The sequence below is a fragment of the Chelonia mydas genome, chromosome 12 (genome assembly GCF_015237465.2).
Source record: "Chelonia mydas isolate rCheMyd1 chromosome 12, rCheMyd1.pri.v2, whole genome shotgun sequence".
NCBI classification, from domain to species: domain Eukaryota; kingdom Metazoa; phylum Chordata; order Testudines; family Cheloniidae; genus Chelonia; species Chelonia mydas.
In genome coordinates this window covers 42,236,699-42,261,527 of record NC_051252.2, presented here as the reverse complement: position 1 = coordinate 42,261,527, position 24,829 = coordinate 42,236,699, and the positions used below count along the sequence as shown (strand labels likewise).

Sequence of the window (24,829 nt, the reverse complement as noted above, 5' to 3'; positions counted from 1 at the left end):
GATTTTTATGTCTCTTAGATTTTTATGTCTTTTATGATCAGAAGTCTCACTATGTCTTCTAAGGATGAAGCAGACCATTGCTGCAGGAATTTACAGGCTAGAAATCAGTAACTGTCTCATCTCCAGAGAAGCAAGTGAGTCAAAGCCAGGAGAGCCGGTGAGTTCCCTACTAAGGAGTAGCAGAGCAGCAGCGCTGAACACCAGAGGACTGGTCAGTGCTCAGTGACCTCAGCCACAGAACAGTTAGCCTGCCTTTCTCTTAAATACCCTCCAAAGTGGAATTTCCCAAGCTCTGAAAATACCAGTAAGAACACAACCACCCAGGATGTCTCCTAAGACATGCTAGAGCATTTATACAGCTTCCTTTGCTGGAAGTGGGGTTGAGGAGCACTCTGGCTGATGGTATGTTCAAGCAGCTAGAGTCCACTTACCTAAGATCCACATATCTGATGTGGCTCATCCTGTTCAGCATCCCAAGGTTCAGGGTTTCCAGCTGGTTCCCTGCCATGGCCAGCTTGTCCAAGGCAGTGAGTTTCTCACAGACCACTGGCACCTCACTGAAGTTGTTGAAGGAAAGCCCGAGGGAGCAGAGCTGCTGCAGGTTTCCCAACTCTTCTGGCAAAGATGTGAGGAAATTCCCATCAAGACATAAGGTCTGGAGACTGTGGCAGGCAAAGGGAAAAAGAGAAACATTCAGGGATGCAGAATTGAGTCACCTGTTTAACATTGTCAGTGAATTTATACACTGGCTAATTACAGCTTGATTATTATTTCCAGTAGCTAACTGTGACTTGTTTCTAGAGTTGTAAGGTTATTACATGATTATTTATTATTCAGCTAATATGCTTGAGTTCTAAAATTGGATGTGTAAAATATAAAAGCTCCGGGTTAATATTTCACTTGTGTAGTTAAGCTTCTAGTTATAGGAATCAGTGGAAGTTAGCATAAACAAAGCGTAATTACTTTGTAACTGTAGAGTATTTATTTGACAGGCAAGATGGGTAACATTACTGGACCAACTTCTGCTGGTGAAAGAGATAAGCTTTAAGAGCTTACACAGAGCTCTTCTTCAGCTCTGGGAAAGGTTCTCAGAAGCCATGTCTACACTAAACAGTTTTGTCAACAAAAGTCAGCTTTCGTCGACAAAACAGTGGAGGTGTAGACACTGCAATGCTCCTCCTGCCAATTTAACTCTCCTGCTATGCCGACATAATAAAAGCACCTGGACAAGAAGCATAGAGCTTTTTGCAATGAAGTCAGTGTAAACACTGCGTTGCTTATGTCACCCTAAGTGGCCTACAGGTAGTATCCCACAATGCCCACCATGACCGCTCTGGTTTGAACTCCGCTGCTCTGCAGCCAGGTACATAAGCATGCGTGCCTCCCCACTTAAAGCCCCAGAACTTTTGAAATTCCTCTTCCTGTTTGCTCAGTGTAGACAGCTCACATAGCATCGTCCCAGCTGAAAATGGTGGGCACCTGCAGCAAACACGCTCCCGCCTGAGTACACTGGAGTTGTCGGATCTGTGGGGAGAGGAGGCTGTGCAGTTGCAGCTCTGCTCCAGCCACAGGAATTTTGATACATATGGGCAAATTACTTGTGGCATGGAGCTTAAGGGGTACGAGAAGGACACGCAGCAGTGCTGTGCAAAGATCAAGGAGCTGAGGCAGGGTGTACCAGAAGGCAAGTGAGGCCAATCACCAATCTGGTGCGTTGCCAAAGACATGCCACTTCTACAAGGAGCTGCATGCCATGCTCAGCAACCCCACCTCCACCATCAAGACCCTTGTGGATACTTTGGGGAAGCTGGAAGCAGCAGAGTGAATCCTGAGGATGAAGTGGTAGACAAGGAAGTGGAGTTGGAGGAGGATGGGGGACAAGCAACAGAGATGTCTGAGGGCGTGGCAAGCCAGGACCTCTTTTTAACTCCAGAGGGGTCTAGGCAGCCCCAGCACTCTGGCATGCCTCATGCGGAAGAGGGGAGCTCCAGTAAATACTCATTGTACTTTGATACTGTAGGGAGAAATGAGGTAGAGCTAAATTTTTTTTCCCAAAGGATAGAAGAGGAATAGAAATAACCAACAGTAGCACTTTTTGCATCTGCTTCTCATTTCCCTGTGAACCTAGACAGAGGGGACCTGACAGAAAAGTTTGTTGATGCACACTGGGATGTGCCAGGAATTCTCCATACTGATCTCTAGGAAACTTTCATGGGGGTATTCTGCAATCCTCTGCCAAAGGTTCCTTGAGAGGGCTACTTTATTTCTTCCCCCGCAATAACTTTGCTGTGCTAATCGGCAATTACTTCTACAGGCGCCAAAGCAGCACACAGGTGAGCAGCATACAGACTCAGCCTGCAGCTGCACCCATGCAGGAGCTGCACCCTTGCATCCCTGGTCACCCTGAGGAGCGAGATATCAGCTTCTATCACCCCTGCCTTTGGAAAACGGTGCCAGTAATCAGAATAGTGTCCCTAGGCATTTGTAGTCACCTCACTCTGAAACCCACCCACCCTTTGTCCCATCTTGCCTCTTTCCCCCTGTGCCAAACCCACCATGGTTAGGGCTCTCGCTGTGCTGTGTGCCTGCTATAGGAAAGTGAGAAAGTGGTATAACTTGAAAGGAAACAAGGCTGTGAGTGCACTCATAAAAGTGCCTCTGTTTATTGTTTCTTTAGCTTTTTCAGATGCAGCCTTGAGGGTCTACTCCTGCACACCAGCTGAACGGCACTGTCTGATAAGGACATGAACAGGAGGAGTAAGGAAGACATGTTCAGGGAGGTGCTGCAATCGTCTGATGCTGCTGATACCAAGCGGAGAGCATTGAGAGAGGCTATCAATGAAAAATTGAGAATGGATAGCCAGGAGAGGAAACGGGCTGGAGTGGATGATACAGCTGCTTGAGGGCCAACTGGACTTGCTGAGGTCCTTGATTGTGCTGCAGGCGGAACACATCCATGCTTGTCTCCCCCTGCAACCCAAACAGAAACGCCTTTTATGCCTTCCCCAAACTCCCCCCACACCCCATTCTTCGTGTGTTCCTGGTCCGTCGCAGTAGTCAATGCACTCCACCCAGGAACATGTTTCACAGTGACAGCTGGACATACACCCAGCTGTGAAAGCATCATTGTAAAAAGTGCTCTTCATTGTCATGTCTCTTGTACGTAATAGAAATATTTGTATAGCTGTTAAATAAAAGTGTACATATAGAAAGAAAATGAATCTTTATTGGTCTACTGCACATGGTGGTTGCTGCTGAAATTAATACATAATAGCAATCACTGCATTTGCAAAGTAAAATTAATGCACACACAGCAATCATTATAAGGCTCACATTACAGTGCAAGAAAGCAATGCCTGGCTCAATTCATTAGAGAAAGTCATATTACTGGGGCACATTGTCAAAATTCTCCTTCAAAGCATTCTTGATTTGAACAGCTCCCTGTTGAGCCCCTCTAACAGCCCTGGTATGTGGCTGCTCAAAAGCAGCTTCCAGCCAATCCATCTCAAGCCTCCACCCCCTACGGAAACTTTTCCCCCTTGTTTCACAAGTGTTATGCAGAGCACAGCAGGCTGCTATGACCATGGGAATATTTTCCTCACTGAGGTCTAACCTGCCAATAGTGTCAGGAACCCTTTAATCTGCCAAAGGCACGTTCAATGGTCATTCTGCATCTGCTGAGTCTGTTGTTGAAGCGCTCCTTGCTACAGTCAAGATTTCCGGTGTAAGGCTTCATGAGCTCCGGGAACAAGAGGTAGGCTAGGTCTCCCAGATCACAATTGGCATTTCCACTTCCCCAGTTACAATCTTCTGGTCTGGAAAGAAAGTCCCTGCTTACAGCTTTCTGTGCAGGCCAGTGTTCCTGAAGATGCATGCATCATGCACCTTCCCTGACCACCCTGCGCTGATGTTGGTGAAACAACCTGGTGATCCACCAGCGCTTGCAATACCCTAGAAAAGTAGCCCTTTCTGTTGATGTATTCCATCGCAAAGTAGTCTGGGGCCAAAATGGGGATATGCATGCCATCTATTGCCCCAAAGCCATCCACTATTTCCCACACATTGCCCAGAGTCACAGTCCTTTGTAATAGGAGGCAACTAATGGCCCTGCACACTTGCATTACTGCAACCCCCACAATGGACTTTCCACCTCCAAACTGCTTCAAAACTGATCAGTAGCAGTCTGGAGTTCCCAGCTTCCACACAGCAATTGCCACTCACTTTTCTGCTGTGAGGGCTGCTCTCATTTTGGTATCCTTGCACTGGAGGGCAGGGGCAAGCTCCGCACACAGTTCCAGGAAAGTGGCTTTGAGCATCTGAAAGGTCTGCAGCCATTACTCATCATCCCGTACCTGCATCACAATGCGATCCCACCGCTAAGTGCTTGTTTCCCAAGACCAATATCAATGGTCCACGGTGTGCAGCTGCCCCATGAATACCAACAGCAATCTTGAATTGTTTCTTTCCATGGCATGCAGCAGGGCAGACATCACAGTGTCATCAGATTTGCAGCTCATGAAATACTGCAGGATCAGCTGCGTTGTGTTTGTAATGCTCATCACAAGACTGGAGAGCAGTGCAGGGTCCACACTTTCAGACAGAAATGGCAGGTGCACAGTTTACAGGAGCTGTTGAAAAGCGGCGCAAAACATAGTAAGAAGCCCATGGAATGATGGGATGAAGAAAACTGCATCATGGGATGCTGAGCCCTCCCCCATGATTCACTGTGATCCCTTCCCAGAGCACCCAGTGGCAGATGGTGGGGTGCTCCACAGTGGGATAGCTACCACTGTGCACTACTCTCTCTGTCGATGCAAGAGCACCAACTGTGGATCCACTCCTCCAACACAATGAGTGTTCGGTGGACATGCAAAAGTGGTTTAATTACAGCAATGGATGATCGCCTACCTAATTTAAGTCAACTTAACTTTGTAGTGCAATCATAGCCAGAGTGTCACAGATAAATATCAGGTGGCACAGAGTATTTAGCATAAGTAGTTACCGCATATTGTAAAAGCCCTTTCCAGGTGAAGTGGCAAGTTAACACCTCCACAGTCACAGGACATAGTGAGTTACAGATTGTTGTAATAAGCCATAAATCTAGTGTCTTTATTAAGACCATGATTGTTAGGGTCTAGTAAAGTTATGAATGTAAGCTCCCAGGCTTGGCTTTGGAAGTGATTGTGACAGGGCATCACCCCACTCCTGCCTCTTTTCTAGCCACACACCACTCAAAGACCTACTTCTGGCCAAACACCCTTTGTGCAATTTATTTACAGTGTTCTCTCCTCCACCCTTACAAACTTGTGCAGCTCTGTATTTCCAATAGCATATACTCCTTAGGTATCGTCCCACTGAGAAATCTCTCCTGGCTCTGACTGTTCAAAAGTGAAATCCCTGCAAGCTGCATGGAAACTTTTTAAAGACACCATAACAGAGGCTCAATTTAAATGTATACCTCAATTTAAAAAATATAATAAGAGGACCAAAAAATGTCACCGTGGCTAAAAAACAAAGTAAAGGAAGCAGTCAGAGACAAAAAAGACATCCTTTAAAAAGTGGAAGTTAAATCTTATTGAGGAAAATAGAAAGGCATATAGACTCTGGCAAGTGAAGTGTAAAAATATAATTAGGAAGGCCAAAAAAAGATATTGGAAGAACAGCTAGGGGTGGCCAACCTGAGCCAGAGAAGGAGCCAGAATTTAACAGTGTACATTGCCAAAGAGCCACAGTAATATGTCTGCAGCCCCCCATCAGCTCCCCCACCCCGCTCCCAGCACCTCCCACCCAATAGCAGCCCCGCCAATCAGTGCCTCCCCCTCCCTACCAATCAGCTGTTTTGTGGCGTGCAGGAGGCTCGGAGGGGAAGGAGGGAGGGCACTGCAGGCTCAGGGGAGCGGGCAGGGCCTGTGGCAGAGTCAGGGGCTGAGCAGTGAAAACCCCCAGCATACTGGAAAGTTGGCGCCTGTAGCTCCAGCCCCGGAGTCGGTGCCTGTACAAGGAGCCGCATATTAACTTCTGAAAAGCCACATGTGGCTCCGGAGCCACAGGTTGGCCACCCCTGAGCTAGTCAAAGACTCAAAAAATAACAGCAATTTTTTTTAAGCACATCAGAAGCAGGAAGCCTGCTAAAGAACCAGTGGGGCCACTGGACAATCAAGATGCTAAAGAAGCACTCAAGGAAAATAAGTCCATTGCGGAGAAACTAAATGAATTATTTGCATCAGTCTTCACAGCTGAGGATGTGAGGGAGAGTCCCAAACCTGAGCCATTCTTTTTAGGTGACAAATCTGAGGAACTGTCCCAAACTGAGGTGTCATTAGAGGAGGTTTTGGAACAAATTGGTAAACGAAACAGTAATAAGTTACCAGGATCAGATGGTATTCACCCAAGAATTCTGAAGGAACTCAAATCTGAAATTGCAGAATTAATAACTGTAGTATGTAACCTATCATTTAAATCAGCTTCTGTACCAGAAGACTGGAGGATAACTAATGTGAAACCAATTTTTAAAAAAGGCTCCAGAGGCAATCCAAGCAATTACAAGCAGGTAAACCTAACTTCAGTACCAGACAAATTGGTTGAAACTATAGTAAAGAACAGAATTTTCAGAAACATAGATGAACGAAATTTGTTGGGGAAGAGTCAACATGGTTTCTGTAAAGTGAAATCATGCCCCCGCAATCTATAATTCTTTGAAGGGGTCAACGAGCACAAGCACAAGGGTAATCCAGCGGATATAGCATACTTAGATTTTCAGAAAGCCTTTGACAAGGTCCCTCACCAAAGACTCTTAAACAAAGTAAGCTGTCATGGGATAAGAGGGAAGGTGCTCTCATGGATCAATAACTGGTTAAAAGATAAGAAACAAAGGGTAGGAATAAACGGTCAGTTTTCAGAATGGAGACAGGTAAATAGTGGTGTCCCCTATGGGTCTGCACTGGGACCAGTACTGTTCAACATATTCATAAATGATTTGGGAAAAGGGGTAAAAAGTGACGAATTTGCAAAATTTGCAGGTGATATAAAACTACTCAAGATAGTTAAGTCCAAAGCAGTCTGTGAAAAGTTGCAAAGGGATCTCATTAAATTGGGTGATTGGGCAACAAAATGGCAGATGAAATTCAATGTTCATAAATGCAAAGTAATGCACACTAGAAAACATAGGCCCAGCTATGCACATAAAATGATGAGGGCTGAATTAGCTATTACCACTCAAGAGAGAGAGATCATGGAATCACTGTGGATAGTTAATCTGAAAACATCCACTCAACTTGCAGTGGCAATCAAAAAACCTAACAGAATGTTGGGAATCATTTAAAAAGGGATAGATAATAAGACAGAAAATATCATATTGCCTCTATAAAAATCCATGGTACGCCCACATCATGAATATTGTGTTCAGATCTGGTCACCCCCTCCCAAAAAAGATATACTGGAATTGGAAAAGGTACAGAAAAGGGTGGAACAGCTTTCATATGAGGAAAATTAATAAGACTGGAACTTTTTGGTTTGGAAAAGAAACAACTAAGGGGGGATATGATAGAGGTCTATAAAATCATGACTGGTGTGGAGAAAGTAAATAAGGAAGTGTTATTTACTCCTTCTCTTAACACAAGAACAAGGGGTCACCAAATGTAATTAATAGGCAGCAGGTCTAAAACAAACAAAAGGAAGTATATTTCTTCACACAACAGTCAACCTGTAGAACTCAAGTGTCGGGGATGTTGTGATGGCCAAGACTATAATAGGGTTAAAAAAAGAACTAGATAAGTTAATGGAGCCTAGGTCCATCAATGGCTATTAGCCAGGATGGGCAGGGATGCCAAACATGTTCTGAAGTGTCCCTAACCTGTTTGCCAGAAGCTGGGAATGGGCGACAGGGGCTGGATCACTTGATGATTACCTGTTCTGTTCACTCTCTCTGAAGCACGTTTACCACTGTTGGAAGATAGAATACTGGGCAAGATGGACCATAGGTCTGACCCAGTATTGCTGTTCTTATGTTCTAAGCTTCTCAGTCTCTTCCCCCCCACTTGGCACTTCCTTTCTGTACCTTTTCTACTTTTGGGGTTAATTAGCCTTGTAGCTCTCTCCAGTCCATCCCCAATCGCTCAACTGGACACAGTTTTGCCCCTCAGGTTTACTCCAGGGTGATTTAATTGGTGATCCAGTTATCAGACTGTTGGTACAGCTACTGTTGCCCAGCACTGTCACATTTACTCTGAAGGTTTCCTTTAAGAATGAGGACTGACAGGTCAGATACGAAGTGACTGCTTTGTGAAAACAGTTCACCCACAGGTGATCTGGTGTTTTTGTCTTTCAGCATCTTTCTGTGAGTTCATGTGAGAGCATAGTGATTGTCTCATTTCACCCACACACTTGTTAATGGGGTATTTAATGCACTGGATAAGGTACACCACACATTGTGATAGGCAAGTGCAGGACCCATGTATCTTGAAAGGTGTATTGTGTTGATCATCATAGCAGTGGAGATACGCCTACAGGTTTTGCATCTCTTGTTATGGCAGGATTTGGTGCTGCTTTGAGTTGGTGTATCCTGGTCAGTGCAGAGCTTTCTTCTGATGATGACAACTAAGTCTACCAATGTTAGGTCGACGTACAGCCTCTGCAGTAATTACTGCTATTTTTCATGTTCACACTACCCTCCTTCTGTCGCTGGTGTACATGCTCACCAGAAGCGCTTGCCCCAACTTATGGGGGACAGTGTGGGGGGCTGAGAGGCCAGGCTCCCAGTGCCAGGCTGAGAGACCAGGCTCCCAGCTGGGAGCTTGGTGCCAAGTTGACAGGCGATGTAAGTAACACAGTGTCTACACAAACATTGCGTCACTCTAACTATGTCGACCTCAGTGCTGCAACTCTTGTGTAGGTAGAGTAATTAAGTCGTTGTAGTGAGGGACTTACATGGTCAGGAGCAACACTGTAGTGTAGACACTTAAAAGGTTAGGTCGATGTAAGCTGCCTTATATTGACCTAACTCTGTAATGTAGACCCGGCCATATTTATAGTGGAAAACAATAAGAAGTTTATCATCAAAAATTCAAGCGATAGTGAGTAAGTGGAAGCAAAGAGTTACATATACAACAAAACAACAAAAGGCTTTCTAGAAACTAAACTTAACTAACAAGCTAGCTTTCTGTCTAAAGTTTACCTCACCACCAAAGTTATCTGCAGCATTTTCAACCACTGTTGGGTGAGATGCCATTTTCATGAATGTAAACGCACTGCTTGTTTACTTCCTGGGTCCAGAATAAGAGGGTGTATTCTTTACCTTCTACCTATACTCCCCATAGTTCATTGCCTGTATTCAGAGACTGTATAACCACCTGTAACTTGTTTTTCCTGTGTGCTCCTTCCCTGCTGACTTCACGTCTCTTTGATAACTTTGCATGTAAATGGGCATCCATTTATAACGCTTAATTTACTCTTGTCTGACAGAAAACCTTTTTATCACTCCTGCTAGTGATTCACTCCTTAATACAGACTCTAAGAATATATTTTCAGTGCATATATACACAACTCCTTACACAGTATCTGCACATGCATTTCACAACTATATTAATAACCAGTGTGATCCTGGCTTTCATGTAAGCCTTCACATAACATTTTTTGGTGCACCAGAATGTACGTACCAGAATCAGGACACTCCTGTAACACATTGGTCAGTTGGCATTAAGGGCTCCTTGGGTCATATTGTGAAAGCCACTCTTGGGTTCTCAGTAAGGGTCACAGAGCAAGAGGACCTGTCTCACCAGTGATGCCTTTACTCTGTCTGCACTCAAACCAAGACATAGGGCAAGTCTATAACCACAGATGAAAGGTGTTTAAGGGCCAAGACAAAAGTCACATAACTCACTTGAACAGGTTGCCAATCTGGCTTGGCAGGTGATGAAGCCCATTACAGGAAATGTTGAGTTCAGTCAGAGTGGAGATCTCACACAGCAATATAGGAAGCTCCCCCAGCATATTATGGGACAGGTTCAGGCCCTTCAGCTGAGAGAACCTAAATGTCAAGTGTACAAATTATTCATAAAGCACAGTGGTTAGTGACAAATACACGTACAAGGACAAGCACAAAGGTTGTCTGAAGTAGTCCAAGTTCTTTCATAAATATGGTACCCCCTCTTCTCAAACCAGTTATAGCATGGCATTTCCTGCACCAAACAGACTATAATCCATCAATAATATATACCTAAGGCCCGGACCGGCTCTAGGATTTTTGCTGCCCAAAGGAAAAAAATTTTTGGCTGCCCCCGCTTTTTTTTCATGCCCTCCCTGTCCCCGGCTCCGCCCCAAATCCGCCCCTTCCCAACCCCTTCCCCAAATCCCCGGCCCCGCCTCCTCCCCCGGGCGTGCCGCATTCCTCCCCCTGCATTGCTTCCTGCGGCTCCCCCCCACCTCTCACCCTAGCTAACCTCCGCTCTGCCTGCTCCCCTGAACACGCCGCTGCTCCGCTTCTCCCACCTCCGTCTCAGGCGACGGAGAGGCAGTGCATTCAGGGGAGCAGGCAGAGTGTAGGTGAGTGAGGGTGGGTGGGGGAGCACAGGACGTAACGGGGCGGGAGTAGAGGAACCGCTCCCTACCCCAGCTCGCCTCCGCTCCCCCACCGCTGCCTCCCCCGAGCGCGCCGCCACTCGGCTTCTCCTCCCTCCCTCCCAGGCTTGCCACACAAAACAGGTGCGCGGCAAGCCAGGCAGGGAGGGGGAGAAGCGGAGCGGCAGCGGCGCGCTCAGGGGAGCAGGCGGAGGCGGAGTGGAGGCAAGCTGGGGCGGCGGGGGCACATTTCTAGGGGCAGCATAGCAGGCACCGGAATGCCGCCCCAAGCACCTGCTTGTTTTGCTGGTGCCTAGAGCCGACCCTCCCTAAGGCTAAGATTTTGTCATGGACATTTTTAATAAAAGTAAAAGGTCACACGCAAAAAACAAAAATTCACGGAAACCGTGACCTGTCCGTGACTTTTACTAAAAATATCCCTGACAAAATGGGGATCTGCAGGTCCCCACACTGCCTGAAGTGGGGCAGCTGCACAGGGGCTAGGAGGCCCTAGGAGGCTCCAGAGGCCCAGGGCAGCGGGGAGCTCAGGGGTTCCCCTGCAGCAGCTGGGAGCTGCGGGACTCCCCGCTGCTCACAGCAGCCAGGAGCTCAGGGGTTCCCTCACCACTGGCAGCTCCGGGGGCCCTCGCCGCTTGGGAGCTGCGGGGTTTCCCACTGCCTGCAGCAGCCGGAGGGTCAGGGGTTCCTCCGCCACTGGCAGCTCTGGGGGCCCCTACCACCTGCAGTGGCCAGGAGCTTGGGGCTTCCGCCGCCGTGAGCTTGGGGGTACCCCCCGTCTGCATCGGCTTGGAGCTCCAGGAGCTGCCAGAGGCAGCAGGGTACTTCGCAGATCCCTGCCCCCACGGGTGGCAGGGGAACCTGCAGCTTCCGACCACTGCAGGCTGAAGTCACAGAGGTCGCTGGAAGTCACAGATTCCGTGACTTCCGCAACCTCTGTGACTAAATCATAGCCTTATTCATAACATTACTTCTGCTCTATATTGGGTAAGACAAGAGAAGTCTAAAGTTAGGTCAACCCAGCTATGTTGCTCAGGAGTGTGGGAAAAGGCACAGCTAGGTAGTTAAGATGACCTAAACCCAGATAGACAGCCCTAGGTCAATGGAAGAATTCTTTGGTCGAACTGGCTACTGCCTGTTGGAGGAAGATTTACTACAGCAACAGGAGAACCCCTCCCTTTGCCTCAGTGAGTGTCTACACTTAAGTGCTGCAGCAGTGCAGCTGCAGTGTTTCGAGTGAAGACAGACTAAGAGTTACATACACTCCCATCTCTTTAAACTCAGAAGCAAAGCAGAAAATTATTTGTCTGCTAGATAAACACCTTGGATTAGGGACTATAAACATTAGAACAGATTAATTAGCAATTTAAAATAATTTCTTCCAACAACAGTGTGTGTCATCTGAAGGATGGGGTGGAGGATTTCAAATTTGGGTTGAAAATCCTCATTTCAGTAAGTCTACCTCCAACGTACCATTTGGGGGTGGTAAGCAACAAAGGTGGGACAGGAAAGCAGGAAATGAAACTGTTTAGCCACCAGATTAACTAGGGCCTTGAATGAATTTGGTGAAAGGCCAACAGAAAGAGGTGTTTGGTGTAAACCAGGCACATCAAAAGAAACCTCAAAAGACATAACCAGGGCTGTAAAGGGGAAAGCCCGGAGGCAGTGTCTCTGAGGCCACATTCCACACTTGGAAAAGTGAATTGCTAAATTAAGGTTTTTCGCTGTAACTGGAGTTCTTTTAAGATGGACTCTACATTTTCACATTCATAGGGTGCACAGCTGGTGCCACTCTGATGGCAGAATGTTTCACAGAAGTACTCATTGGAGTGCTCTCATGTCCCTCCTGTTCCTCGTTGTGATGGAATGGTATTACTACTTTGGGAAGAAATTTAGGATGGGGACGATAGGCGCCGGCTTCCTCTGGGCCCAGGTGTTGCTCAAGCCCCTGCTCCGCCCCAGGTCCCACTCCCACCTGCCCCCTTCCCCCAAATCCCCAACCCCATCCCACTTCTTCCCGCCCCCACTCTCACCCCTTCTCCCAAGTCCCCACTCCCACTCTGCCTCTTCCCGCCCCCTCCCCACTCCTCCCACTCCTCCCAGAGCTTCCTGCACGACAGGAAACAGCTGATTGTGGCAGGTGGGAGGCACTGGGATGGACGGGGAGAAGTTGAACGGCAGGGCCGCCAATGGATGGGAGGAGCTGGAAGTGGGGGAAGGAGAGCTGCCTACCAGTGGGCACCCACTAATTTTTTTCCAGGGGTGCTCCAGGGCACTTTATTCTTGTGGAAAACCATGAATGACAAAAAGAAAAGGAGTACTTGTGGCACCTTAGAGACTAACCAATTTATTTGAGCATAAGCTTTCGTGAGCTACAGCTCACTTCATCGGATGTATTCAGTGGAAAAAATGAGCTCATCTTAAGTGATCACTCTCCTTACAGTGTGCATGATAAACACCCATTTTTTCACGTTCTGTGTGTATATAAATCTCCTCACTGTATTTTCCACTGAATGCATCCAATGAAGTGAACTGTAGCTCACGAAAGCTTATGCTCAAATAAATTGGTTAGTCTCTAAGGTGCCACAAGTACTCCTTTTCTTTTTGCGAATACAGACTAACACGGCTGCTACTCTGAAATCTGTCATGAATGACAAATCAGCCATGAGAGCTTGTATTTCACTTACTTTTCTACCAGATGTGATTGCTATAACAAAAGGTGTCTTAATTGAAAAGTGAAATAGGGAACATTTCTCCAAGGTTCAAAGGAAGGTTTCACAAGCTGAATAAACACTAGGTTGAGGTCCCATGTTGGTGCTGGTTCTTTGACTGGAGGGTAAACATTCATTAGTACCTTCACAAATCTTAGCTGTATCATGGGTAAATACAGTCTTATGATCAATTAGCACGTGGTGTGCAGAAACAGCTGCCAAGTGCACTTTGACGATGATCTAGAGAGTCCTTATAATTTCAAATGGAGCAGGTACGCCAGTACGGATGGAATGAAGGCTGATGCTGAATCCAGGTTATTTGCCCAAAATTGAAAAAAAAACGGTTACTCACCCTTTTTGTAACTGTTGTTCTTCAAGATGTATTGCTCATATCTATTCCAGTTAGGTGTGCGTGTGCCGTGTGCACGATGTCGGAAACTTTTCCGTAGCAGCTACCCATCGGGCCGGCTGCGGAGCCCCTTGGAGTGGCGCCGATATGGCGCTCTATATACATCTCTGCTCGTCCGACCCCCTTTCAGCTCCTTCTTGCCGGCAGAAGGTGGTGGGGAAGTGGAATAGATATGAGCAACACATCTCAAAGCACAACAGTTACAAAAAGGATGAGTAACCGTTTTTTCTTCTTCGAGTGCTTGCTCATATCAATTCCAGTTAGGTGACTCCCAATCCTTACACTGGAGGTGGGGTCGGAGTCGGTACTGCAGACTGAAGAATCGCCCTGCCGAAGGCCGCATCGTCATGAGATTGATGGACGATGGCATAGTGCGACATGACGGTGTGCACCAAAGTCCATATGGCAGCCCTGCAGATTTCCTGGAGGGACACATGCGCCAGGAAGGCTGCAGAGGAGGCTTGAGCTCTCGTGGAGTGAGCCATAACAGTAGGCAGAGGGACATTTGCAACTTCATAACAAGAGCAAATACATGAGGTAATCCATGAAGATATCCACTGGGAAGAAACCAGCGCATCTTTCATTCGACGAACAACTGGGTTGTCTTGCGGAATGGTTTTGTTTGATCTATGTAGAAGGTGAGCGCCCTTCTGACATCCAATGAATGCAGCTGCTGCTTCTGAAGATTGGCATGCGGTTTTGGGTAGAAAACAGGAAGAAAAATATCCTGGCTGCCATGGAAACGGGATACAACTTTTGGTAGGAAAGCTGGATGAGGTCTAAGCTGAACTTTATCCTTATGGAAAATTGTATATGGTGGCTCACACGTGAGGGCCCATAGCTCAGAAACATGTTGTGCTGAGGTAATGGCAACTAGGAAGGCAACCTTCCAGGAGAGACAGACGAGCGAGCAGGAAGCTAGTGGTGCGAAAGGAGGACCCATGAGAGGAGAAAGAAGTAAGTTAAGGTCCCAGGCCAGCACAGTGGGCTTCATCGGGGGATAGACTTTTTCCAGACCTTTTAGGAAACATCCCACGATGGGGTGTGCAAACACGGAATGCCCAGAAATGCCCGGGTGGAATGCCAAGATAGCCACAAGGTGGACCTTAGGAGAGACGAATGCCAGATGTTGGTCTTTCAAGTGCACTAGATAGTCCAGGATGCACAGGATTGACGCCTGAAGCAGGAGCACCTGCCGTTAAGCACACCAAATGGAAAACCGTTTCCACTTTGCTTCCTATGCAATCCTGGTAGAAGGTTTGCGGCTTTCCAGGAGCACCTGTCTCACCAAGTCCAAATAGGCGAGCTCAGCCTGGTTCATCCACGGATCCTCCAGACCATGAGATGGAGAGACTGAAGGATGACTGTGGTTCTGTGAGATGAGGTGGGAGTGAGAGGTAGATGCAACAGGGCCCAGATCGACAGACTCAAGAGAGTGGGTTACTAGCACAGGCGAGGCCAAGCTGGGGCCACCAGTATGACGTCCGCCTGGTCCCTAAAGACCTTGAGAAGCACCTTGTGAACCAGAAGAAAAGGCGGGAAGGCGTATAGTAACTGACTGGACCAGGGAATCCGGAAGGCATCTGCGATCGAGCCCGGGGCTGTGACCCCAGAAGGAGCAGACGGTTGGGCACTTCCTGTTGGCCCGCGTGGCGAACAGATCGATTCGGGGAAGCTCCCAGCTGCGGAAAATGGACTGGATAATGTCCGGACGAATTGACCATTCATGCATAAGGAAGTGTCTGCTCAAGCTGTCTGCCAGTACGTTCTGAACGCCCAACAGGTATGAAGCTTGGAGAAGGATGGAGTGGGCTAGACAGAATTCCCATAGTGGAAGGGCTTCCTGACATAGAGGAGACGACTGGGCTCCGCCTTGTTTGTTTAAATAAAACATGGCCATGGTGTTGTCCATCAGCACTGCCACGCAATGGCCCTGCAAGTCAGACAGAAACGCTTGGCACATGAGTCGGATAGCCCTGAGTTCTTTGATATTGATATGCAGGGCTAGTTTCCTCTACTTGCCATAGACCCTGAGTCATCAGGCTTCCAAGATGCGCTCACCAACCCAGTGCAGACGAGTCCACTACCAGGGTCAGAGTGGGCTGGGAAGGGTGGAATGGAACTCCAGCGCCCACCAGACACCAACGCAGGGAATCGAGGGTATGCCTCGGAACGGTGAGCACCATGTCCAGGCTGTCGTGGCCTGGGTGATATACGGATGCCAGTCACACCTGTAGGGGCCTGAGCCGCAACCTGGCATGCTGCACCACGTAAGTGCAGGATGCCATGTGGCCCAGCAGCTTGAGAAACTACCTCGCTGTGGTAGTGGGAAAACTGCAAAGACCGGCGATTATGTGTGCAAGGGCTAGACGCTGGGCCTCTGGGAGAAACGCTCTTGCTTGATTTGCATCCAGAACCGCTCCGATAAATTTTATTGTTGGGGTCGGAGCGAGAACCGACTTGTTGACGTTGAGAATGATGCCCAAGCGTATCTCTGACCAATTGCACCTGTGATTCTACGTGCTGGCCGGACCAGCCTCGTATGAACCAGTCGTCTAGGTTCGGGTAGACATGCACGTGATGGCGGCGAAGGAAGGCTGCAACGACCACCACACATTTGGTGAAGATGCGAGGAGCCGTGCACAGGCCGAATGGGAGGGCTGTGAACTGATAATGCATCTTGATCACCACGAACCAGAGAAAACATCTGTGAGATGGAGCGATGGAGATGTGAAAATAGGTATCCTTCATATCGAGGACAGCGTACCAGTCTCCAGGATCCAGTGAGGGAATGATCTTGCCCAAGGAGACCATGAGGAACTTTGACGATGTACTTGTTGAGCTCCCTGGGTCCAGAATGGGCCATAGGCCTTCTTTTGCCTTAGGGACGAGGAAGTAATGTGAGTAGAAACCTTGCCTCTGAGCTCCTGAGGCACCTCCTCCACGGCTCCTAGAACGAGGAAGAACTGGACCTCCTAAATCAGGAGTTGCTCGTGAGAGGGGTCCCTGAAGAGGGACGGGCAAGGGGGGTGGGAGGGTGGGAAGGAACAGAAGCTGATAGAATATTCCGCCTCTACCGCGCAGAGGAGCCATCCGTCCGATGTAATAAGGGACCATGCACAGTAGAAGTGGGATAGATGGTTCAGAAAGGGAGGATAGCTGGCCGGGTTGTGTACTGGTAATCCGTCCTCATGCATGTCTTCAAAAGGTGTGCTTAGGGCCCGGAGGGGGCTTGGATTCTCCATGGCCCTGCCCAGGACGGGGGCGCGATGGCCTGCGCCAAGAGTATCTGCGCCTCCTGCGGGAGAAGTCCTGCCTGGGTCTAGCAGGGAAGGATTGCTGCTGGGTGGGCTGTGGCTTGAACGGCTTTCTCTGAGTTGCCAGGGTATGCATGCCTAAAGACTTAATGGTATTACGTGAATCTTTCAGGCTATGCAGTCTCGAATTGGTCTGTTCGGCGAATAGGCCTTGACCGTCAAACAGGAGGTCCTGGATCATCTGCTGGACTTCTGGTGGGAGGCCCGAGGATTGGAGCCAGGCGTTATGTCGCATGGCAATGCCAGACGCCAGTGTCTGCGTCATCCAGGGAGCCTTGAAGAGAAGTCTGGGCCACTAGTCTGCCCTCCTTGGCAATGGCCCCCAGCTCTGTGCATGAATCGGATGGAAGAAGCTCCTGGAACTTCTGAATAGCAGACCAAGAATTGTAATTGTATCTGCTAAGGAACGCGAGTTGATTAGCGATCTGAAGGGAAAGGCCACCCGTGGAATAAACCTTTCTCCCAAAGAGATCCAGGCGTTTCGCATCCCTTGATTTAGGGGCAGGCCCCTGCTGACCCTGCCTTTCTCTCTCATTTACCGCATCTACCACCAGGGAGCATGGGCGCGGGGGTGTGTGTGAAAAGGTATTCATACCCCTTAGTGGGGACAAAGTACTTCCTTTCAGCTCCCTTGGCCGTGGGGGGAATGGAGGCCGGAGTTTGCCAGACTGTTTTGGCATTAGACTGAATAGTTTTAACAACTGGTAAGGTTACTCTAGAAGGCCCTTCTGGTGTCAGGATGTCCACCATGGGGTCCCCTTCTTCTACAACCTCCTCCACTTGGAGGTTCATGTTCAGGGCCACCTGCTGGAGCAGTTCTTGCAGTGCCCTGAAGTCCATGGGAGGTGGGCTGGATGTGGACGTACCCGCCACAGCCTCGTCAGGAGAAGACAAGGAGGATGCGACTGGCACGGCTGGGTCCGAAACAGCCCCTTGGTCTGTTGTGTCCGGTTCCTCCTGAGCAGCGGGAGTAGCCTCCACCGGGGGTGGGGCTGGTTCCAGAGTTTGTGCAGGGTCTGGAGGGGGCACAGCTGAGGGTTGCCTCAGGAAGGCAGGACCCCGAATGTGGCAGCAGAAGGACAGCGGCGGTGGGAGGGCACCCTGGGCCTGGTGGTACGTCCAGGGGGTCCAGAACTGCCACTGGGGTTGCCAGTGGGGTACTGAGGTGTCCTGTCTGCAGCTGCCTGGGCCTGACTGGGGTACGTCTAAAGCTACCCGACCTAAGGGAGGGAGACTGGGAGTGGGACGGCCAAGGAGGGGAGGTGTTTGAGTGCACCAAGGAAGGTTTCGCGTCCCCTGATGGGCAGGATGGGTATCGCGAGGAATGGCGAGATCCGGGCGGCAACTGGTGCCGTTGTGGAGAGCGGTACCATGGGGTCGATGCGTGCCGAGAAGTTGGACCTAGCCTCGATGGGGAGCGGTGTTGAGAGAGCAACTGCGACCAGTGCTGTGTTGGACAGCGGTGCCGTGCCAGAGACCGGTGCCGCGATAAAGGATGGTGCCGCGCCGGAGATCTGCGCTGTGCCAGACAGCAGTGCCGCGATCGGCAACTTGGAGAGGTGCGGTGCCACGACGGAGAATGGTGCATGGAATGATGACGATCTAAGCGGTGCTGCGAGGTCTCAGACCATGACCTAGACCGTGAGCGGGACCATGACCTATCAGCCAACGACCACCTCGAGCAGGAACGGCTCCGAGGATTGGGGCTGCGAGACCAGTGCCGTGGGTCGGACCAGTGCCATGAGTCAGACTCGCGTATAGCATACGTGCGGTGCCGGGTCTCAGAATGGCGCAGGGACTCAGAGCGGCGCGGTGATGCTGGTCTGGGGGCAGACGGCCCAAACATTGCCAGTTTGCCCCTTGATGGTACCGGGGCTCGAGTTGGTGGAGGCCTTGAGACCGGGGACACAGCTGCAGTCATCTCAATGAGCCCTCTAGCGGCCTCAAAAGTGTCCAGAGTGGAGGGCAGCATGACCTCCTCCACCTGCAGCTGCAGGGGGTGCGGCAGTGCGGGGCTGCCCGGGGGACTGAGGGCCCGTGTGGGCTGAGGCCTACTGGAGGGTCTGTCAGTCTTACGGGTATGGTCCGCACCGTGTCCTGCTGGGGCCGCTGCGTCTGCTTCAAGCCTCTGAGGAGGTCCTCCCATGGCCTGCTTTTTACGGGCGGCCGGGGAGTGGGAGCGGTTCCGGGGGGAGCATTTCTGGGCCCCGGGAGATTGCGGGCCCCTAGGGGGGTGTGCCGAGTCCTTTTGCGGTGCTGTAGATGGCACTGCTGGAGGAACACTCTGCACCAAGGCACTCAGGCCCGAGTCTTGTGCGGACGGAGAGCAGACTCCATGAGGAGTTGTTTCAGGCGAATGTCCCTCTTCTTTCTGGTACAGGGTTTAATACAAATAATAATTAATCACCAATTTGTAAAATTGAATCACAACTTCCAAAGGACAAAAGGCTGAGGATACCCAGACATTCTCATGCAGTGACATTTGCATGTTTGGCTTCAGATCCACCTCCTGAAGTTCAACAGGTACTGCAGGGTTCTTTGGACAACATGTAGCTTCGGAGACAGCTCTCTGGAAACTGGAAAGGTAGACAGATCTGGTTGCATCAGAGCCAATGCATGTGATTTGCTTTGCCCCCTTAGAGAGGAAGGTTTCTTTTATATAGATTCATCTATTTGAGTGACGGAAAGTAAGACCGTCTGGCTCATGGTGGTATGTCCTAGTCTTGCCTGTATCCCAGTGTCAAAATTTCTATTATAATACACTAGTGGGTAAGAATATTCCCTTAGTTCAGGGGTGGCCAACCTGAGCCTGAGAAGGAGCCAGAATTTAACAATGTACATTGCCAAAGAGCCACAGTAATACGTGAGCAGCCCCCCATCAGCTCCCCCACCCCGTTCCCAGCGCCTCCCACCCACTGGCAGCCCCACCAATCGGCGCCTCCCCCTCCCTCCCCACACCTCCCGATCAACTGTTTCGTGGCATGCAAGAGGCTCGGAGTGGGAGGAGGGAGGGCACTGCAGGCTCAGGGGAGAGGGCGAGAAGGGGTGGAATGGGGGCAGGGCCTGTTGCAGAGCCAGGGGTTGAGCAGTGAGCACCCCCAGCACCTTGGAAAGCTGGCACCTGTAGTTCCAGCCCTGGAGTCGGTGCCCATACAAGGAGCCGCATATTCACTTCTGAAGAGCCGCATGTGGCTCCGGAGCCACAGTTTGGCCATTCCTCCCTTAGTCTATGTCAGTGGTTCTCAAATGTATTCGATCACGCCCCACTTCTTTGTGTCTATAGTTTATGCCCAATTAAAAAAAAAACTAAACTTGCAACTCACTAAATATTAAAAAGTAGGGCAACCATTCATTGTAATAAGAGCAAAAGCAAACTGTGATGGTGGTTGATGCTTACAATTAAATGCGCACACCGCATTATAGCAAATGGATTAACATACAAATAGCAACAACTTTGTATAACGCTATGTAAACTTAACAGAAATCTGTCAAAATACACAGTGCCATCTGAGGATCTGATATATCTGTAGGAATCAGCTTTGCTAGTTAATTCATTACTGTAGGTAAAATGTGTGTGGTAAGTTTTTTTCCCCTTAAAGCCTCACATCCCCCCAGAATACATTCTGTGCCCCACCCCCAGTTTGAGAACCTCTGGTCTATATAATCTGTATCTAGTATCTCTATAATGTTCTCTGGTGTACTTGATCTGCCTTGCAAGAGGGGAATAGGATAGTAAAATGTCAGGTCTATCTTGGCCTAAACATCTGACTACAAATTCAACTGTGAATCAGATGCAGCAGCAAGTCCTGGAGCCTCTTCTAATGCTCCTTGCTAGCACTTGAAGTAAAGGTGCTGCATATGGAACAGTGTGATAGAGAATGGCCTTCTCCCAAGCAGGCTGGACACCAAACATGGGCATCTGAAGCAGCAAACACAGTAGAACAAGCCGTCCTCCTCTTAAATCCTGCCCTTTTCCTTTGCGGTTCCTTTGTGGGATTTGCAGATCCATGCCAAGGAACAGGATACAATCAATTAATGTATTAAATATAAAAATGAACGAATGTATTGAAATAAATGAAAAAATCAAACTACGCCTAAACTTTAACTTAATAAACTAAAAAACTGTCAAAGGCTCTGGGTCTTGATGGACCAATCCAAGTCAGATTGAACAAGCAAGGGTCCTGGTCTGTTCTAAACTGCGGATGGAAGGAACTTAGATGGCTGGAGTGCTCTGCATCCTTTTTACAGCCTTGTCTTTAGAACATTCAGTAACAGTGAGGGGAAAACAAGAGGGGGTACGAGAGCACTTAATGGACACTGCTACAAGAATGTTCCACCATCCAAGCTGCACTGCCCATGCAGCCCATAAGTGGCAATCTGCACAGGCCATTCAAAGAACACCACAAATATGCACTTCTAGTGTAGATGAGGCTGTTGTAATTTTAACATGTGTTAGCTGGCCAAAGTAAACTTGACACTTGTTAGCTGTCTAAGCTCCCCCCATGGTTTATTCACAGATTACCTCTACTTGCTAACACATGCTAAAAATACACCTTTTTCACCGGTGAAGACAAAGCCTGAGAGACTGGCACAAAGAAGGAAGACTCTCTAGAAATGACAGGTTTCAGAGTAGCAGCCGTGTTAGTCTGTATCCACAAAAAGAAAAGGAGGACTTGTGGCACCTTAGAGACTAACCAATTTATTTGAGCATAAGCTTTCGTGAGCTACAGCTTACTGCATCGGATGCATTTAGTGGAAAATGGAGTGGGGAGATTTATATACACAGAGAACAAGAAACAATGGGTGTTACCATACACACTGTAACGAGAGTGATCAGTAAGGTGAGCTATTACCAGCGGGGGGGGGGAGGGGGGGGAACCTTTTGCAATGATAATCAAGGTGGGCCATTTCCAGCAGTTGACAAGAACGTCTGAGGAACAGTGGGGGGAAATAAATACGGGGAAATACTTTTACTTTGTGTGATGACCCATCCACTCCCAGTCTCTATTCAAGCCTAAGTTAATTGTATCCAGTTTGCAAATTAATTCCAATTCAGCAGTCTCTCGTTGGAGTCTGTTTTTGAAGTTTTTTTGTTGAAGAATTGCCACTTTTAGATCTGTAATCGAGTGACCAGAGAGATTGAAGTGTTCTCCGACTGGTTTTTGAATGTTATAATTCTTGATGTCTGATTTGTGTCCATTTATTCTTTTACGTAGAGACTGTCCAGTTTGACCAATGACATGGCAGAGGGGCACTGCTGGCACATGATGGCATATATCACATTGGCAGATGTGCAGGTGAACGAGCCTCTGACAGTGTGGCTGATGTGATTAGGCCCTATGATGGTGTCCCCTAAATAGATATGTGGACACAGCTGGCAACGGGCTTTGTTGCAAGGATAGGTTCCTGGGTTAGTGGTTCTGTTGTATGGTTGCTGGTGAGTATTTGCTTCAGGTTGGGGGGCTGTCTGTAAGCAAGGACTGGCCTGTCTCCCAAGATCTGTGAGAGTGATGGGTCGTCCTTCAGGAGAGGTTGTAGATCCTTGATGATGCGTTGGAGAGGTTTTAGTTGGGGGCTGAAGGTGATGGCTAGTGGCGTTCTGTTATTTTCTTTGTTGGGCCTGTCCTGTAGTTGGTGACTTCTGGGTACTCTTCTGCCTCTGTCAATCTGTTTCTTCACTTCAGCAGCACTCTAGAAATGGAAAGCTAACACCCTACTGTAACTAAGCAGAAGAGGTACCTACCCAGCACAAGAACAGATGCACCATACAAACTGTTTCTTTTGTTTTATTTGGATCTTTTTGCTGTATTCTTACTAAATCTTGTTTTTAAAACTCTTTGGGAATTTGACATACACTGCCTCAGAGAGTTAAAACATTCCACCTCTAACAAGAGACTCCCATGCCCGACATTCTGTCTCAAAGGTATAGACTAAGGACTCCTCTTCCATAAGGTGCTGCTCCCACCCAGGGACCAGGAAAACAGCATCTTGAAAGCTGCTCAAGAAGCTTCATTATTCTAATGTCATGGTTTCTAGTTCTTTTCTCACTTTTCAAATACTAAAACAGACCCTGAAAGGTCAGAAAGGACCATTACAGTTTTTCCAGCAAGAGAACCTACTGCAGTAGCTCCTCGCTTAACGTTGTAGATATGTTCCTGAAAAATGCGACTTTAAGCGAATCCAATTTCCCCATAAGAATTAATGTAAATGGGGGGGTTAGGTTCCAAGGAAATTTTTTTTTGCCAGACAAAAGATTAATATATATATATATATACACACACACAGTACAAGTTTTAAACAAATAATTTAATACTGTACACAGCGTTGATGATTGTGAAGCTTGGTTGAGGTGGTGGAGTCAGAGGGTGGGATATTTCCCAGGGAATGCCTTACCGCTAAATGATGAACTAGCAATTGGCTGAGCCCTCATGGGTTAACTCATTGTTCTTAATGTAGCCTCACACTCTACAAGGCAGCAAGAATGGAAGGAGGGGAGACAGCATGGCAGACAGAGGCACACACCCTGTGTGTGAGAGAGAGAGATGCACATTTCCCCTTTAAAAAGAAAAGGAGTACTTGTGGCACCTTAGAGACTAACCAATTTATTTGAGCATAAGCTTTCGTGAGCTACAGCTCACTTCATCGGATGCATGCAATGGAAAAAAAGTTGTGCAATGCTCCCTTATGTCATTTTTTTCCACTGCATGCATCCAATGAAGTGAGCTGTAGCTCACGAAAGCTTATGCTCAAATAAATTGGTTAGTCTCTAAGGTGCCACAAGTACTCCTGTTCTTTTTGCGGATACAGACTAACACAGCTGCTACTCTGAAATATTTCCCCTTTAAGTATGCTGACACCCCTCTTAAGTACACTACTTTGTTAAGTTAACCAGCAAGCTGAGAAGCAGCAGCTGCTGCAGGAAGCTCCCTCCCTCCTGAGCCCTGTCGTGTGTGTCCCCTGCTCTATGGAGATGGGCAAAGTGGGGTGCAGGAGCAGGGGGGAGGGGGACACCCTGACATTAGCTCCCTCTCCTTCCCCCCTCCCCCCACCCAGCAGGAGGCTCTGGAGAGCAGCTCCAAGGCAGAGTGCAGGAGCAGCATATGGCAGTGGGGGGGAGGGACAGCTGAACAGCGGCAATCGATAGCCTGCTGGGCGGCTGCTGCACAGAGAACTTAGGGGAGAAGGGAGCTGATAGGTGGGCTGCTGGTCCACCCTGGTTCCAAGCCCCCACCAGCTCGCTGCAATGGGATGCTCTTCCTGCAAGCAGTGGACAAAGCAGGCGGCTGCCAAACGACATAAGGGAGCACTGCACAACTTTAAAAGAGCATGTTCCCTAACTGATCAGCAACATAACAAAACAACTTAACCGGGATGACTTTAAGTGAGGAGTTACTGTATTATCACAGCAACTAAGCAGGTAGGAAACCAAGACAAGCTTAGAAATAGAAGAACCTGGATAATAAACTAGACTCTAGCCCTTGATGAAATTGCACCAAAATAGCATAGTAAAGGTATATTCTTTCACCTATACGTATGATCACCTGAATATTTCATTGCTCTGCAGGAGGAGGGAGACAAAATACCATGGAGATGGGCACCTAAAAATACAGAGGAGCATTTTTGCAGATTTTCATGATAATCCTGCCACAGGAAAAGACCGTTACTCATCTTTGTAACTGTTGTTCTTCGAGATGCGTTGCTCATATCCATTCCAATTAAGTGTGCGCATGCCACGTGCACCATCGTCGGAGAAATTTTTACCCTAGCAACACCCAGTGAGTTGGCTGTGGAGCCCCCTGGAGTGGCGCCTCTATGGCGCT

General features: G+C 48.5%; 1 protein-coding gene across 4 annotated transcripts in view; it reads right to left on the bottom strand.

The window, feature by feature from the left end:
- PHLPP2 (PH domain and leucine rich repeat protein phosphatase 2) overlaps positions 1 to 24,829 on the bottom strand; it is a 153,550-nt gene that overhangs the window by 71,021 nt on the left and 57,700 nt on the right. For 2 of the 4 annotated variants that reach the window (XM_037877416.2, XM_043526096.1), the window contains exons 7-9: positions 24,551 to 24,607; positions 9,878 to 10,024; positions 432 to 662 (exon numbers count right to left, since the gene is read on the bottom strand). In XM_037877416.2, the coding sequence (XP_037733344.1) occupies positions 432 to 662; positions 9,878 to 10,024; positions 24,551 to 24,607 (435 nt within the window). The remainder of the gene's footprint in view (positions 1 to 431; positions 663 to 9,877; positions 10,025 to 24,550; positions 24,608 to 24,829) is intronic. The other 2 variants (XM_037877417.2, XM_037877418.2) reach the window with 2 other exon arrangements.